The sequence below is a fragment of the Balearica regulorum genome, unplaced genomic scaffold, assembly GCF_011004875.1.
Source record: "Balearica regulorum gibbericeps isolate bBalReg1 unplaced genomic scaffold, bBalReg1.pri scaffold_57_arrow_ctg1, whole genome shotgun sequence".
In the NCBI taxonomy this organism is placed as follows: domain Eukaryota; kingdom Metazoa; phylum Chordata; class Aves; order Gruiformes; family Gruidae; genus Balearica; species Balearica regulorum.
This window is the reverse complement of record NW_022679074.1, coordinates 229,865-244,954: the sequence shown is the minus strand read 5'-3', so window position 1 is coordinate 244,954 and position 15,090 is coordinate 229,865. Positions and strand designations below refer to the sequence as shown.

Sequence of the window (15,090 nt, the reverse complement as noted above, 5' to 3'; positions counted from 1 at the left end):
GCGAAAAACACCAAATGTATTTTGGAACATTGGAAAGATCTGGGAAACGTTGATCCTTTGACTCGGAAACAGTTGATTGAATATTGTAATCGCTGGTGGCCACTGTATACTTTAGAGAGTGGGGAAAAGTGGCTGGAAAACGGGACGTTGCAGTATAACGCAATTTTGCAATTGATGCTATTTTGTAAGAGGGAAGGTAAATGGAATGAAATGCATATGTGGATTTGTTTTTCACACTGCGAAATCATCTGGAATGGCAAAGGCAATGTGAATTGGTTTCATCTAGTGCTGTGGTAATGGCATTAAAGGGGCAGGAACCTGATAAAAATTTGAAAAAGGTTGCTCAGCTTGTGACATTGGTAAACGGTGTTTTAAATGTGAATTTGAAGATGATGATGTTGAATGATTGGTTGCACCTCGCAGAAGGCTAGGAAATGATCAAGGGGATCAAAATCTGGGGGCCAATAATGCTTCCGCCCCTCCTGTGGAAGGGGAGATGGAAGGATTCAGCCCGATTGCTGGGAGGACAAGGGGAAGAGGGGAAGGAGACGGATTAACTCCCCTCCAGGCCCCTCTTCGACAGGCGGTTGGTAATGAGGGTCCGGTAATGGTAAAAGTTCCCTTCTCAATAACTGATTTAAGAGCATGGAAAGAAACTGCAGGCACTTATCGAGATGATCTTGAAAGAGTTGCCAAAGTAGTTGAAACAATAATCAGAACCCAGAACCCTGATTGGGAGGATTTCAAAGTCATATTGGATACTTTGTTGGAAGACACTGATAAGTAAATGGTGTTAAATACGGCCAGAAAACAAGTGGAAGGAGCTCATGCTAATGGGATTATACAAGGGACAGTGGACCAGTATTTTCCATCCACAAATCCTGAGTGGGACCCTAATGAACTGGGGCCCACAGGGATGCTGACTAGATATCAGAAGCGGATTTTGTTTGGTGTTAGACATGCAATGCCAAAAGCAAGTAATTGGTCTAAACTTTATGAAGTGAGACAAGAATTAAATGAGTCCCCTTCGGCCTTTATGGAGAGGCTAAAGGTGACTGCTAGAAAATACACTAATTTGGACCCAGAGAAGAAAAAAAAAACCACAAAAAAACCCACAAGCAAACAAACAAAAACCACCACGGAAGAAGCTATACAATTGGCCTCTATATTTATGGGACAATCAGCCCTAGAAAAAACTCCAGAAATTGGAAGGGGCTGAGTGCAGAGACTTAGGTAAAATGCTTGAAGTAGCCTGGACTGTGTATAACAACAGAGAAAAAGAAAAAGAAGTCAGACAAATGCAAAGGGATGGAAAAATTCTGGCTATCTTGACTGAGAATAATAAACGTGTAAAGCAAAACTCAGCTATAAATCAGCAGAGGTTTTTGGTGCGACAGGGTGAAAAGAGAACTGGCCTTTCTTGAAACTGTTAAAATTTAAGCTGGGAAAACAGTGGGTAACACATCAAATTTTCTACATGCCTGAATGTCCGTTGCCTTTATTGGGTCAAGATTTATTAAGCAAATTAGATGCATAAATAATTTTTAAAAATGGAGAAATTAGATTACTAATACCAGAATCAAAAGCCATAGGGACGAGAGTGTTTATGTTACAGGATTCCTCCAAGGAGGAACAGGTTTCAGAAGCGGTGGACAATGCAGTAACCCCTTTGGTTTGGGCAAGTGAAGTTCCGGGGCGATCCAAACTGGCAGAACCAGTAAAGGTGACTTTAAAACCTGGAGCCAAGCCAGTAAGACAAAAACAGTATCCTATTAAGTGGGAGGCTCAGAAGGCATTAGAGGAATTAATTACAAAATTTTTAGAGTATGGGCTGTTAGTAGAATGTGAATCAGAATACAATACCCCTATATTACCAGTAAGGAAATCAGGAGGTAAGGAATACCGATTGGTTCAGGATCTGAGGGCCGTAAATCAAATAGTTCAAGATATACACCCAGTAGTGGCCAATCCATACACTTTACTGACATCTTTGAAGGAGGAACATAAATGGTTTACTGTACTGGATTTAAAGGATGCCTTCTTTTGCATACCTCTGGATACAAAAAGTCAAAGCATATTTGCTTTTGAGTGGGAAAGTCCTGCTACAGGACGAAAAACGCAACTAACGTGGACTGTGCTTCCACAAGGATTTAAAAGTAGTCCTACAATATTTGGAAATCAATTGGCAAAAGAGTTAGAAATGTGGAAGAAACAGAATCAAGGAGAAGGTATATTATTACAGTATGTAGATGACATCCTGATAGCAGCAGAAAGTAAGGAAACATGTTTTGAAATTACTGTCAGTTTATTGAATTTCCTGGGCCAAGGAGGATACAGAGTCTCCAGAAACAAGGCCCAGATAGGGAAAGAAGCAGTGATTTATTTGGGATTTGAGATATCTCAAGGACAGAGACAATTGGGAAACGAAAGACAAGAAGCCATTTGTCAGATCCCCGAACCTAACAGTCCAAAAGAACTGAGAGCCTTTTTGGGAATGATTGGGTGGTGTCGACTCTGGATTCTAAATTATGGACTGTATGTGAAACCCCTATGTGAAGCCCTGACGGAATCCAAAGACCAATACTTGATTTGGACACCTGAATGCCATAAATCATTTAAAAAAACCTCAAAAAGGCATTAATGATGGCCCCAGCATTGGGTTTACCTGATCTAACCAAACCTTTTGAGCTGTTTGTGCATGAAAGGCAACATCTGGCCCTTGGAGTGCTGGCGCAACGGCTGGGATCCTGGAAGCAGCCGGTGGGGTACTTCTCCAAACAACTTGACACCGTGAGTAACAGATGGCCGGGATGTTTGCGTGCTGTGGCAGCAATGGTGCTGCTGATTCAGGAAGCTCAAAAATTGACTATGGGCCAAAAGATAGTGGTATATGTACCGCATATGGTAATAACTGTCTCAGAGCAAAAGGGGGGTCACTGGTTATCCCCTAGCAGAATGTTGAAATACCAGGTTGTCCTATTGGAACAAGATGATGTGGAATTAAAAACCACAGCAATTGTAAATCCAGCAATGTTCCTGTCAACAGAAAATCCTACTGAGAAATTGGAACATGATTGTCTGCTAACCGTTGAACAAGTTTATTCCAGCAGACCGGACCTGAAGGACGAACCTTTGAAGGATCCTGATCTGGACCTGTTTGCAGATGCAGTTTCATGCAAAAAGGAAAGCGAATGGCTGGATATGCTGTTGTTACCACTACCAAGATATTGGAGTCAGGGACGCTACCTGCAAATACATCAGCAGAGAAAGCAGAATTGGACAGGGAGAGATCACTCACTAATTATTGTCAGAAGGAAAACAGACTGATCTTAGAGAGGAAATTCATCTAATTTATTACTAAGCAAAACAGAGTAGAGGAATGAGAAATAACATCAAATCTTAAAACACCTCCCCCCACCCCTCCCATCTTCCCACGGCAACCACAGGGTGCAGACCTTCAGGAGCAAACTGCTCCAGCGTGGGTCCCCCACAGGGTCCTGCCAGGAAACACTGCTCCGGCGTGGGCTCCTCTCTCCACGGGTCCACAGGTCCTGCCAGGAGCTTGCTCCAGCGTGGGCTTCCCACGGGGTCACAGCCTCATTCAGGTGCCTCCACGTGCTCCGGCGTGGGGTCCTCCATGGGCTGCAGGTGGAATCTCTACACCCCCTCATCCTTCCGCCACGGGCTGCATGGGGACAGCCTGCTTCACCATGGTCTTCACCATGTGCTGCAGGGGGATCTCTGCTCCGGCGCCTGGAGCACCTCCTGCCCCTCCTTCTGCACTGACCATGGTGTCTGCAGAGTTTCTTACATCTTCTCACTCCTCTCTCCAGCTGCAAAAGCTCTAACTGTTTTTCTCCTTCTTAACTATGTTATCACAGAGGCGCTGATTGGCTTGGCCTTGGCCAGCGGCGGGTTCGTCTTGGAGCTGGCTGGCATTGGCTCTGTCAGACACAGGGGAAGCTTCTAGCAGCTTCTCATAGAAGCCACCCCTGTAGCCCCCCCACTACCAAAACCTTGCCACGCAAACCCAACACACTCCCCCATATTGACAGGGGTGGGACTGAGCGAGAGGCTGCGTGGTGCTCAGCTGCCGTCTGGGGTTAAACCATGACACTTGCTTGAACTCTGGCATACCATAAGCCTGCCACCCCATAACCCTAGCAAACTGTAGCCTTAGCATCCCAGAACCCCAGCACATTTTAGCCCCAAGATATCAAAAAATGGAACACAAACTCCCTGGAGATCTCTGCCAGAGCCTTCAGGTGGCCCCGGGTCTCAGATATCACAGCTTTGAAGTGGGAGTGGGACAGAGCCAACAGGACAAGACCGGCATCCACCTTCACACCCTGAAAAAGTGCCCAGGTTAACAGTCCCAGGGAGAAGGCTGAGGCACTCAGACACTTTGAACCAGCCAGCCATGGCCACAGGGCTTCAGCTCATCATTTCCGTGCCAGAGCCACCAGGCAGATGAACCTGTCCTGCCTGCGAGACCCCTCAGACAGCACTGCCCAGCTCCAGATACAGGCTGGAGACAACCTCAGCTCTATGGGGAGGCGCTTCCTGGGAGCAGGATCTCTCACGGGGGCACTGCGAAACCATCCTCATGCCTGGATGCCTGAGAAACTTCGATGTGCTGCTCCATATCGCACCAAAACCAGGGGTACCGGAAGGCTGCTGTGGTGGCCGCCAAGAGAACCAACTCACCTGGGCTGCTCTGCGGCCACTGGGCACCTTTGCTGTCAGGCAGGTCACAGCGTTGCCCTGTAATCGTCTGTCACCTTCCTGCAGGACACTCTTCAGTGCAGGGTACATCTCTGCTAGGTCACCCTTGGGACAAAGATCAAAAGGGAGGGACTGGCTTTGCTTTTCCCCCATTCCCTGGGTGCCACAAGAGAGACCTGCCACCCCCAAATCAGCTGTGCTGGGACAAAACAAGCAGGGATGACCCTGACACCCCGCATACCTACCTGGTCTGGGATCTGACAGCCTGTCCCACTGCCCATTACTGCCACGGGATCCAGAGAGCAGCACTGCTGCCCCGGCATGGTCCTGAGCCATCTTTCAACGGATGAGTCTTTAACCAGCAGCCCTAAAGAGAGGAAAAATTGCCCAGAATTAAGCTGTTCTCCAGTTTTTGCAGGCAGTGAGTTTCTCTGAGCTGCCTGGTGGTGCCCCTTCTGGGGAATGCTCAAGAAACAGGGCAGCTGCCTGTACCTGCAGGCAGGCAGCAGAGCGTGCACAGTGGGAGTGAGCAATGGTTTGTGCGGCTGTTGAATGGCTTTGGGCCTTAAATGTCTCCAGCCTGGTACGCCAGGTTCCTTTTCCTTGCAGGTTGCATTTAGAGCTTCAATAACCTTTTTGAAAAAGCAAAACAAACAAAGAGATGGGCAATTTTTTTTTCCTCCCAGTTGGGCTTTTTTTCCCCCCCTCCTGGCCACTCTGCAAGGTGATGTTCATCACCAATATTAGGGTGCAGGATTGGGCCCAGGACGGCTTTGGCAAGCCACACATTTCTTGAGCCTCCCGGTAATGCAGTTCCTGAGGAGTGCTCAAGAAATGGAGTCAGTTGCCCAAAATTGCTATTTTTGGCCTCTCCCCAGAGCTCTCTGTCCGGCTCCCTGCCCCCATTTTTTAATCCTTCCCTCTCTGTCTGTAGCCCATCATGACATTTTTCTTTCCCTTTTTGTCTCTCTTTGGCTCCCTGATCTTTTTTAACCTCTCCTTCCCTGCCCTATAGCCTGTTGCTATTTTTGTCTTTCTCCACATGTCTCTCTCCCGTTCCCTGTCCTTCTCTTTTTTCTGTCACCATCTCCTGCTTCCTGCCCTGAGTTTCCCTCTCTCTCCTGCAGCCTGTCCCCTCTTTCCTGCCTGTATCCCCCGCTCAGCTGGCTGTGCTTCTCTCTTCTCTCCGGGCCTCCGTCCTGCTCCCCATCCCCTTTTGGGGACCGCTCTTTGGAGAGGATTGCTGTCTTACCTGCAAGTATCGTTTGTTGCATCCACGAGGTCTTTCTGGAGGGGAGGGTCTCCATTTGCCGAATTGAAGCCACGGGTGCTATTTTGGTTTTTGTAAAACAGAACATAAGCGGTGTCCTTTGGAAATCTACCGGTCATTTTCTGGACTGACTGAAATGAGGTAAATGTCACTCTGCTGTCATTGAACAGAAACCATTCTCTTGACTCATCAGTGTCACTTTCTACAACAGTAGAAGGGCTCTCCCCTGTCAACAACTTAGCCTGAGGAGAAACTAAAGAATCACCTGCAGAGTGCTGGCAGGGTCCTGAAGGCCCTGACCCAGGAACATTTCTAGCATATGACCAGTAATGTCCACTTTCAGAGGATACACCAGGATGCATCACCACGGAGCTTAACAAATAGGGCTCCAATCGTGGGCGAGTCACTTCATCAGCACCTGAGGGCTTTAGTTTTTTAGCAATATTTTCTCCAATATCAGAAACCTCAACACCAACAGACCGACCTCTTGAAACTACACCTGGAGAGGATGCTACTCTTTTCACTGGTAGTTTCAAACCAAGTGGCAGAGACACATTAGCTAAGATTTTGCGCCTTACGTGACACTTTGGATCATACGAAAATCTCAGAAGAGTGAGAATGAGGTATTCAGGTTCCTCAATGATTTGCATAGTTTTCTCAGCATTCTGTAGAGAGGCACGCTTTTCACAGGAATACTTCTTGTCACCACTGAGGATCTCAGGCGCCAGAAAACAATGCAGTAAACCTGTAACTGACAGAGGGTTTTCACCTACTACCCTCTGAGGCATTTTCTTCTTACCTTGACCTTTGTTGCGTTCAGAATTTGTAGTCTTCTCAGACTTTGGCTCAGCAGAAAAATCCTTTGTGGTTCCTTTCTTTGTGATTGGGTCACATCCACCATTTGCTTCCAACTTGAGAGGTTTTTTCCCCAGCAGGACTCATCGGTGGAGTCTGAGTTTGCACCACGTTGTCGCCTTTCCCTTCAGTACGTTCCATGCGTTTTGGGCCAACATTCTCCAAGGAGTTGGAGGACAGAAAGCCAGAGAGAGATCTGTGAAAGCTTCTTCCTTTTGAGACACACTTTTGCAGTTCAGGCAGCGTATAGTAGTCTTCACTTTTCCTCTAAACATCTTCTCGATCAGAGTTCTTTCTTCACTTCCCTTACCAGACCCTTCAGCAAATACTTTTGCCTTATTGACAGCTTCTTGTTTCTGGGACTTTGCATTGGTTTTACTTTCAGAAGTCTTTGCTGAAGACCAAGTTTTCGAGGTTTTCTCTTCTTCATGCAGCCTGAAGACAAAGAAAAATAGATCCAAACAGCTGTGCTATTTTCCACACAAATCCTGCTGCACCATTTCAGACTTTTTTTCCCAGTTATGCTAAAAAAATATAGATGGTTCAGTGGCTAGAAGTGTCTTACATTCAAAAAAGGTATTTGTTATTTTTTGTATGAGCAAGTTGAAACATACAGGTCAGTACCATCCAAGACAGAGCATGAGAGAAGCACAAATGCATTTTATGTGGGTTTCATTGTATATAGCAGAACACAATGGATATACTGAGAGAACACGGCAAGTATTAAAAAAGCTAACCAACAATGTTTTTATTATTTACCATTACATTCTCTTGATAAATCAGTTCTCCAGTTGACTGGTTCTGTATGTCAGATTTTCTAAGAGAACAAGTAGCTGTTTATCTAGTGCCAGACTGTTTCCAAAGAAAAGGTCAGGATTTTGTAGCTAAGAACGTTAAGAAACTACAAGAAACACCAAACTCAAAAAGAAACACAAGTTGGGAAAAAAAACCAAACCAAACAAAACACCACTGTTCCACTATGGGGATAAACTTCTCCAGAAGTGGAATGTGTCATAAAGCAACATTGCTTAAGCCACATCTCAGCAATCCAAAATTCAAGAGAACTACTAATTGATTTAGGTACTTTTGTATTATCCACACCACCGTTCATTTGCTTGTTTATCAACGGGTTATAAATGCACGTACATCTCTCTGTGACTTATCTAACCTGTAAGAACTATAGCTGTCTCCACCAACACAAAATACCCAGATGCACAACTAAACCGCTTTCAGCAACCACATTCTTTTACAACAGGATCATGACTCTAACATAACACTCAAATGTAGATTTGTAAAAAACATTGCTACCACTATAACCTGCTTTAAGCGATGTGGATACAAGATGGTATCCAGACTTTACCACAGATTAAACCCATGAAGCAAAGCGTTCCATATACCATACAGAAAACCAGAGACAGCCAGGAATGAGGCCCAAGATTCCCGGTGCCCACTCATGCAGTGGAACCGTTACATGACCGCTCCGAAGAGTTCAACATTATGCGATAAGACTATAGATCTATTCCCATTAATGGCACAATAACGGTACCTGTCTAGCAGGAATTTGAGGTATTCTGAGCAATCCTGCTGGGATTGAGGGCTGAACCATGGTGGTCTAGAAGCCTCAAAGAAAATTCTAGGGGCATATGCCTCTCTCTGTTCACATAAGAGAGGGACAGACAAGGTTACATAAGAACTACTTAAAAAATTGGTTCTATTCTTTTGATCTTGACCACTGAACTTTGGACTACATTATTCTGGAGAAACTGTATTAAACACGTGGTACACATAAATATTTAAGCCACTTAATCATAGCAAGAGAGTACCATTAATCTTGTAGTTATCACCTCTAGTACAAAGATAAAAATAGTGGCTCCTGAAGGCAAATATTAAGTGTGTAGTGCATGTAAATCAGGTGTTATTTGTAACAGCAGTTACTGTTCTTGCTGGCAAGCCTAAAAAAAATCTTTTCTTTTTTCAGAAGAACACAGTATTTAATAAACACCAGTTTACTTTTAAGGTGATCCAGTCTCATCCCCTTCACAACTAGTTTATCGTTATTACTCAAAGAGAACAATAGTGTCTTCTGCCCTTCCAGCACTAGCAAAATATTCTCAACATTTAGTTCACTTTAGAATTTGAACTACAATAAAATGTAGTGTAAAAATCAGTGCAGAAAGTCACAGTTTATCCTAGACAGTTACATAAAGTCAGCTTATATCTCAAGTCAGGTCTTATTTGGATTTTTCCATTTTGCCTTCTCGAAGAAAACCTGTTACTGTTTTTTACAAAAACAACACAATGCCAAGATGTTCCACTCACGAAATACAGATTTCTCTAAGTCCATCCACACCACCTGAACATTTGGCGACAGACTCATTCCCCAGCAAATGAATCATATTTATATTTTTCATAGACTCAAGAGGACTCCCATGGCATGATGTTTGTTCCTCAGTTTTGGTATATAGACCTAGCCTTAAAACTCAGCAGATTAAATAAACTGACGTACCTGGACATGGGCCAAAAGTGCAAACAGATGCTGTCATTTTGCCACTAGTAAGTTACATCTGTGTAGTTGCAGAGAGAAAACATGTCTTCTGAAACTGAAGGAAGAGATAGACATTAGTTTCCTTGCTAGATCTCTAACAACAATGCAGTTATTCCAGCTCAGGTAATTACTTCACTTTGAAAGAAAGCAAAACATGTAACACTCCCTTCAATACCTGAATTCTGCACTAGCGCAGCTGCAAAACTACTGTACAGTAGGAACTAACTGCAAAACTCCTATTTCTTTAAATATTTCAATGTGTAAGAATGGACTATAGACATTTGGGTGTTTTGTTTTCATTGTGGTGTCCTATGTGCAGATCTTCAGGGCCGTGCTGAGGATCCCCTCTGAGCAGGGACGGCACAAGGCCTTTTCCACGTGCCTCCCTCACCTGGCCATGGTCTCCCTGTTGATCAGCACTGGCATGGTGGCCTACCTGAAGCCCCCCTCCATCTCCTCCCCATCCCTGGACCTGGTGGTGTCAGTTCTCTACTCAGAGGTGCCTCCAGCCATGAACTCCCTCATCTACAGCATGAGGAACCAGGAGCTCAAGGATGCAGTGTGGAAACTGAGGACTGGATGGTATTTGGAAGCAGTAAACTGCCCATCTTCTGCACAACAGCTGTTATTTAACTCATTACAGGCCCAGCCTGTCCTCTGTAATTTATATTGTTGATGATGGTGTTTTACTTGCAATGATTTTGTCATCCCCTCTCTAATTCAGTATCTGCTTTGCTTTTCTGACCGAGTGGCTGTGTAAACAAGGAGCCGTGATCTCTGTGTGTTCAAACAAAATAAAGGGCCTTGCAGAAACATTTTCTTTTCTGAGATCCTTCCTCCAAGAGCTTTACTGAGGTGCAGGGACAGCTCCTGTGTGCTGAGGTGGCAGGGAAGAAAGTCCTGGCATGGCAGCGCTGCCAGGAAGCAGTTGGTCTCCCAGAGCTGTTCTCTTTTCACTGCCACACTCTCTTTCTGATCCCTTGGATTTGGTGTAAGGCCTGATTGCTCTGCAGCTTGGTCACAGTCCTGCTGCGTGGTCGTCCTGTGACCGCAGGCAGGGACAGGCAACGGGCACTTCTGTGACAGAGCTGGCCTCCGTAGGACTGGTTCCATGGTGAAAGGGGATCTCCTCAGGGCAGTGCCTGAAGGCTTAAACCTTCCTCCAGAGTCACTCTCAAGAACATGCCTGAGAATGTGGCCCAGAGATGAAAACACAGGTGAACAGCTAAAGGGTGTGAGTGTGCAGGGTGGGGGCACACAGCAGTGTCCTCGCAGAGCCAGTCCTCCTGGGACAGCCGTGAAGGACCAGCAGAGCAGGGTCTGGCCTGTGCCCGTGGTCACTGGACAGCCTGGGGAAGCTGCCTGTGCTGGTTTTGGCTGGGATGGAGTTCATTTTCTTCAGAGTAGCTAGGATGGGGCTGTGTTTTGGATTTGTGCTGAAGACAGGGTTGGTAATACAGAGATGGTTTTGTTATTGCTGAGCAGGGCTTACGTGGCGTCAAGGCCTTTTCTGCTTCTCACCCCACCCCACCAGCGAGGAGGCTGGGGGTGCACAAGAAGTTTGGAGGGGAAAGAGCCAAGACAGCTGACCCCACCTGAGCAAAGGGATATTTCACACCCTATGACATCGTGCTCAGCATATAAAGCTGGGGGAAGAAGAAGGAAGATGGGGGCATTCGGAGTGATGTCATTTCTCTTCCCAAGTAACCATTACACATGATGGATCCTTGCTTTCCTGGAGATGGCTGAACACCTGCCTGCCCATGGGAAATGGTGAGTGAATTCCTTGCTTTGCTTTGCTTGTGCACACAGCTTTTGCTTGACTCACTGTTAGCCTTGCTATTCTCTCCCTGTGGTGGGTTGACCCTGGCTGGGGGCCAGGTGGCCACCAGAGCCCCTCTATCACTCCACTCCTTCTCTAGACAGGGGAGAAAAAAGTATAACAAAAAGCTTATGGGTCGAGATAAGGACAGGGAGAGATCACTCACTAATTATTGTCAGAAGGAAAACAGACTGATCTTAGAGAGGAAATTCATCTAATTTATTACTAAGCAAAACAGAGTAGAGGAATGAGAAATAACATCAAATCTTAAAACACCTCCCCCCACCCCTCCCATCTTCCCACGGCAACCACAGGGTGCAGACCTTCAGGAGCAAACTGCTCCAGCGTGGGTCCCCCACGGGGTCACAAGTCCTGCCAGCAAACCTGCTCCGGCGTGGGCTCCTCTCTCCACGGGTCCACAGATCCTGCCAGGAGCTTGCTCCAGCGTGGGCTTCCCACGGGGTCACAGCCTCATTCAGGTGCCTCCACGTGCTCCGGCGTGGGGTCCTCCACGGGCTGCAGGTGGAATCACTACACCCCCTCATCCTTCCGCCATGGGCTGCATGGGGACAGCCTGTTTCACCATGGTCTTCAGGCAGTTCATCAATCAAGTTACTTGGGCGGGCATTGCCAGGCGAATCACTCGGCCTTTAGGGTTTAGAGGCCTAAGAAGGAAACTGTGGGCCCTCCCAAAAGGCTGTGGGTAATAAAAGACAGGTTTGGGCCCTGAAAATGAGTGGTTTGGCCCTGGAAAGGAGGCGTTGGGCACTGGAAAAGATGCTCCAACCGCTGCTTTGGACCCTAGAAAGCAGGGAGGGGAGAGGGGCCTGGAGAAGAGCCCTTGGGGGGGTGTCTGTGCTTGAAGGCAGGGAAGGAGGACGCAGCTCCAAGCTGTCCTGGGAAGGATCAGGGGTTGCAGTTTGTACTGGGAGGGGCCCCGGTCGGTATTGGGAGTGGTTAAAGGGGTGCAGTTTGTACTGAGATGGTGCAGAGTCTGCACTGGGAGAGGTTAAAGGTGTAACCGATGTGTTTAACTTTTTTTTAACTCTGGTGATGGGATAGCTTGTGTATAGTCTCTGTAAACAAGGTGACGAGATTATTAGCAATAGTAAGGTAATGGCCGAACGATTGTGGTGTTAGTAACCAGTCTTGCTGCTATGGTCCCTGTGCAGCCCCAACCTAACAGGTAACTAATAAAAACAGTTTAAGAACGAGAACCTGAGAGCTTGGGGTTACCATGGAGCTGATAAATTGTGCAGTTGGTACATGAGCCAAGTAATATTTCATTTTCGGTCAAAACCATGTCCTATGAGTGAACTTTATTCCTTATAATCTAATTACAATACCAAAACACACCTCCATTGTCAAAGGTACCTGCCTCCAAGGTACGACCACCCCTCACGGGGCGTGCTCTCTGAATTTCTTGAAGTCTGTGGCTTTAAAAGCAAAGCGAGAAAGTTTTCCACCAATCATAATGAATTAACTATGTAACTATGTGATGTAATTGTAACTATGTGTGTTTGGAGACTATAAATCTGTGGGTGTTTGTAGGCTGGGTGGGTATGTTTAGGAGGAGAGATCCCCCATGCACCCCAGCGCTGAATAAACCCCTGTTGGCTTTCTAAACCGCCTTTCTGTTTGGAAAGGTTTTTTTATTGCCGTTTGAGCGGTAACAAAGGGATCCACTTTGTACTGGGACAGGGCCCAGTCTGTACTGGGAGGGTTTTAAGAGATCCAGTTTCTACTGGCGTGGTGTCCAGTCTGCAGTGGGAGGGGTCTGGAGGACGGAGCTTTTACTGGTACTGAGGACCAGTCTGTAGTGGGAAGGGTTCAAGGGGTCCCGTTTGTGCTGGGAAAGGGCCCAGTCTGTACAGGTAGGGATCAGCGGTTCCGCTTTGTACTGGGACAGGGCCCATGTCTATACTGCGAGGTGTAAAAGAGATCCAGTTTGACCTGGGAGGGAGCCCAGTCTCCACTTGGAGCTGTTCAAGGGACCCGGTTTGTACTAGGATGCCACCCAGTCTGTACTGGGAAGGGTTCAAGGGGTCCCGTTTGTACAAGGACTGGGCCCAGTCTGTGCTGGGAGGGATCAGGGGGACAGAGCTTTTCCGGGTACAGGGGACCAGTCTGCACTAGGAAAGGAGAAAGCGATCCAGTTTTTACTGGGAGAGAGCCCAGTCTCTTCCGCGAGGCATTGAAGGGATCCAGGTCGTATTGGGACAGGGCCAGTCTGTACTGGGAGGGATCAGGGGATCCCCTTCGTACTGGCCACTGACCAGCCTCTACTGGGAGTGGTTAAAGGCATCCAGCTTGTTCTGGGACAGTGGACCAGTCCATACTGGGTGGGGTTAAAGAGATGGAGTCTGATGAGGAGTGGGCTCAGTCTTACTGGAAAGGGTTAAGGGAACCAGTTTGTACTGGGAGAAAGCTCCAATATGGACTGGGAGGGGTTAAAGTGATCCAGCTTGTACTGGGACAGTGTGTTGGTTTTGCATGGCAAGGTTTTGGTAGTGGGGGGGCTACAGGGGTGGCTTTTATGAGAAGCTGCTAGAAGCTTCCCCTGTGTCTGATACAGCCAATGCCAGCCAGCTCCAAGACGGACCCGCGGCTGGCCAAGGCCAAGCCAATCAGCGCCTCTGTGATAACATAGTTAAGAAAGAGAAAAACAGTTAGAGGGGGCTTTTGCAGCCAGAGAGAGGAGTGAGAAGATGTAAGAACATCTGCAGACACCAAGGTCAGTGCAGAAGGAGGGGCAGGAGGTGCTCCAGGTGCCCGAGCAAGATTCCCCTGCAGCCCGTGGTGAAGACCATGGTGAAGCAGGCTGTCCCCATGCAGCCCATGGAGGAAGGATGAGGGGGTGTAGAGATTCCACCTGCAGCCCATGGAGGACCCCACGCCGGAGCACGTGGAGACACCTGAAGGAGGCTGTGGCCCCGTGGGAAGCCCGCGCTGGAGCAATTTCCTGGCAGGACCTGTGGATCCGTGGAGAGAGGAGCCCACGCCAGAGCAGGTTTGCTGGCAGGACTTGTGACCCCGTGGGGGACCCACGCTGGAGCAGTCTGTTCCTGAAGGTCTGCACCCCGTGGAGGAGACTCACGTTGGAGAAGGTCGTGAAGGACTGTCTCCCGTGAGAGGGACCCCACGCTGGAGCGGGGGAACGATGAGTCCTCCCCCTGAGGATGAAGAAGCGGCAGAAACACCGCGTGGTGAACTGATCGTAACCCCCACTCCCCGTCCCCCTGTGCCGCTGGGGGGGGCGGAGGTTGAAGCCGGGAGTGAAGTTGAGCCCGGGAAGATGGGAGGGGTGCGGGGAGGTGTTTTTAAGATTTGATTTTATTTCTCATTCCTCTACTCTGTTTTGCTTAGTAATAAATAAGATGAATTCCCTCTCTAAGTTCGGTCTGTTTTGCTCGTGATGATAATTAGAGAATGATCTCTCCCTGTCCTTATCTCGACCCATAAGTTTTCTTTCATTGTACCTTTTCTCCCCTGTCTAATGAAAGAGGGGAGTGATAGAGCGGCTCTGGTGGGCACCTGGCCCTCAGCCAGGGTCAACCCACCACAGACAGAGGACCAGGGGATCCATTTTTTACTGGGACATGGATCAGCCTGTACTGGGAGGTGTTAAACGAATCCAGTTTCCACTGGGAGGGAGCCCAGACCATGCTGGGAGGGGTTAAAGTGATTCAGTTTGTACTGAGAGGGGGCAATGGCTGTAGTGGGAGGAGATCAAGAGAACCAGTTTGTAGTGTGAAAGGGCCCAGTCTGTACTGGGAGGGCTCAGGGGACATACCTTTTACTAGGACAGGTGCCACTCTGTGCTGGGAGGGCTTAAAGGGATGCAGGCTGTACTGTGACAGAGTCCAGTCTGTA

The 15,090-nt window shown here is 47.6% G+C and overlaps 1 protein-coding gene across 1 annotated transcript; it reads right to left on the bottom strand.

The window, feature by feature from the left end:
- Positions 1–4,202: 4,202 nt before the first annotated feature.
- LOC142599809 (ubiquitin carboxyl-terminal hydrolase 38-like) lies at positions 4,203–14,882 on the bottom strand. The gene is given in 8 exon segments (XM_075741562.1): positions 4,203–4,349; positions 4,708–4,830; positions 4,971–5,217; positions 5,978–6,918; positions 6,920–7,017; positions 7,020–7,285; positions 8,397–8,503; positions 14,811–14,882. Coding segments are annotated over 8 exon segments (2,001 nt in total).
- Between the last annotated feature and the right edge of the window lie 208 nt (positions 14,883–15,090).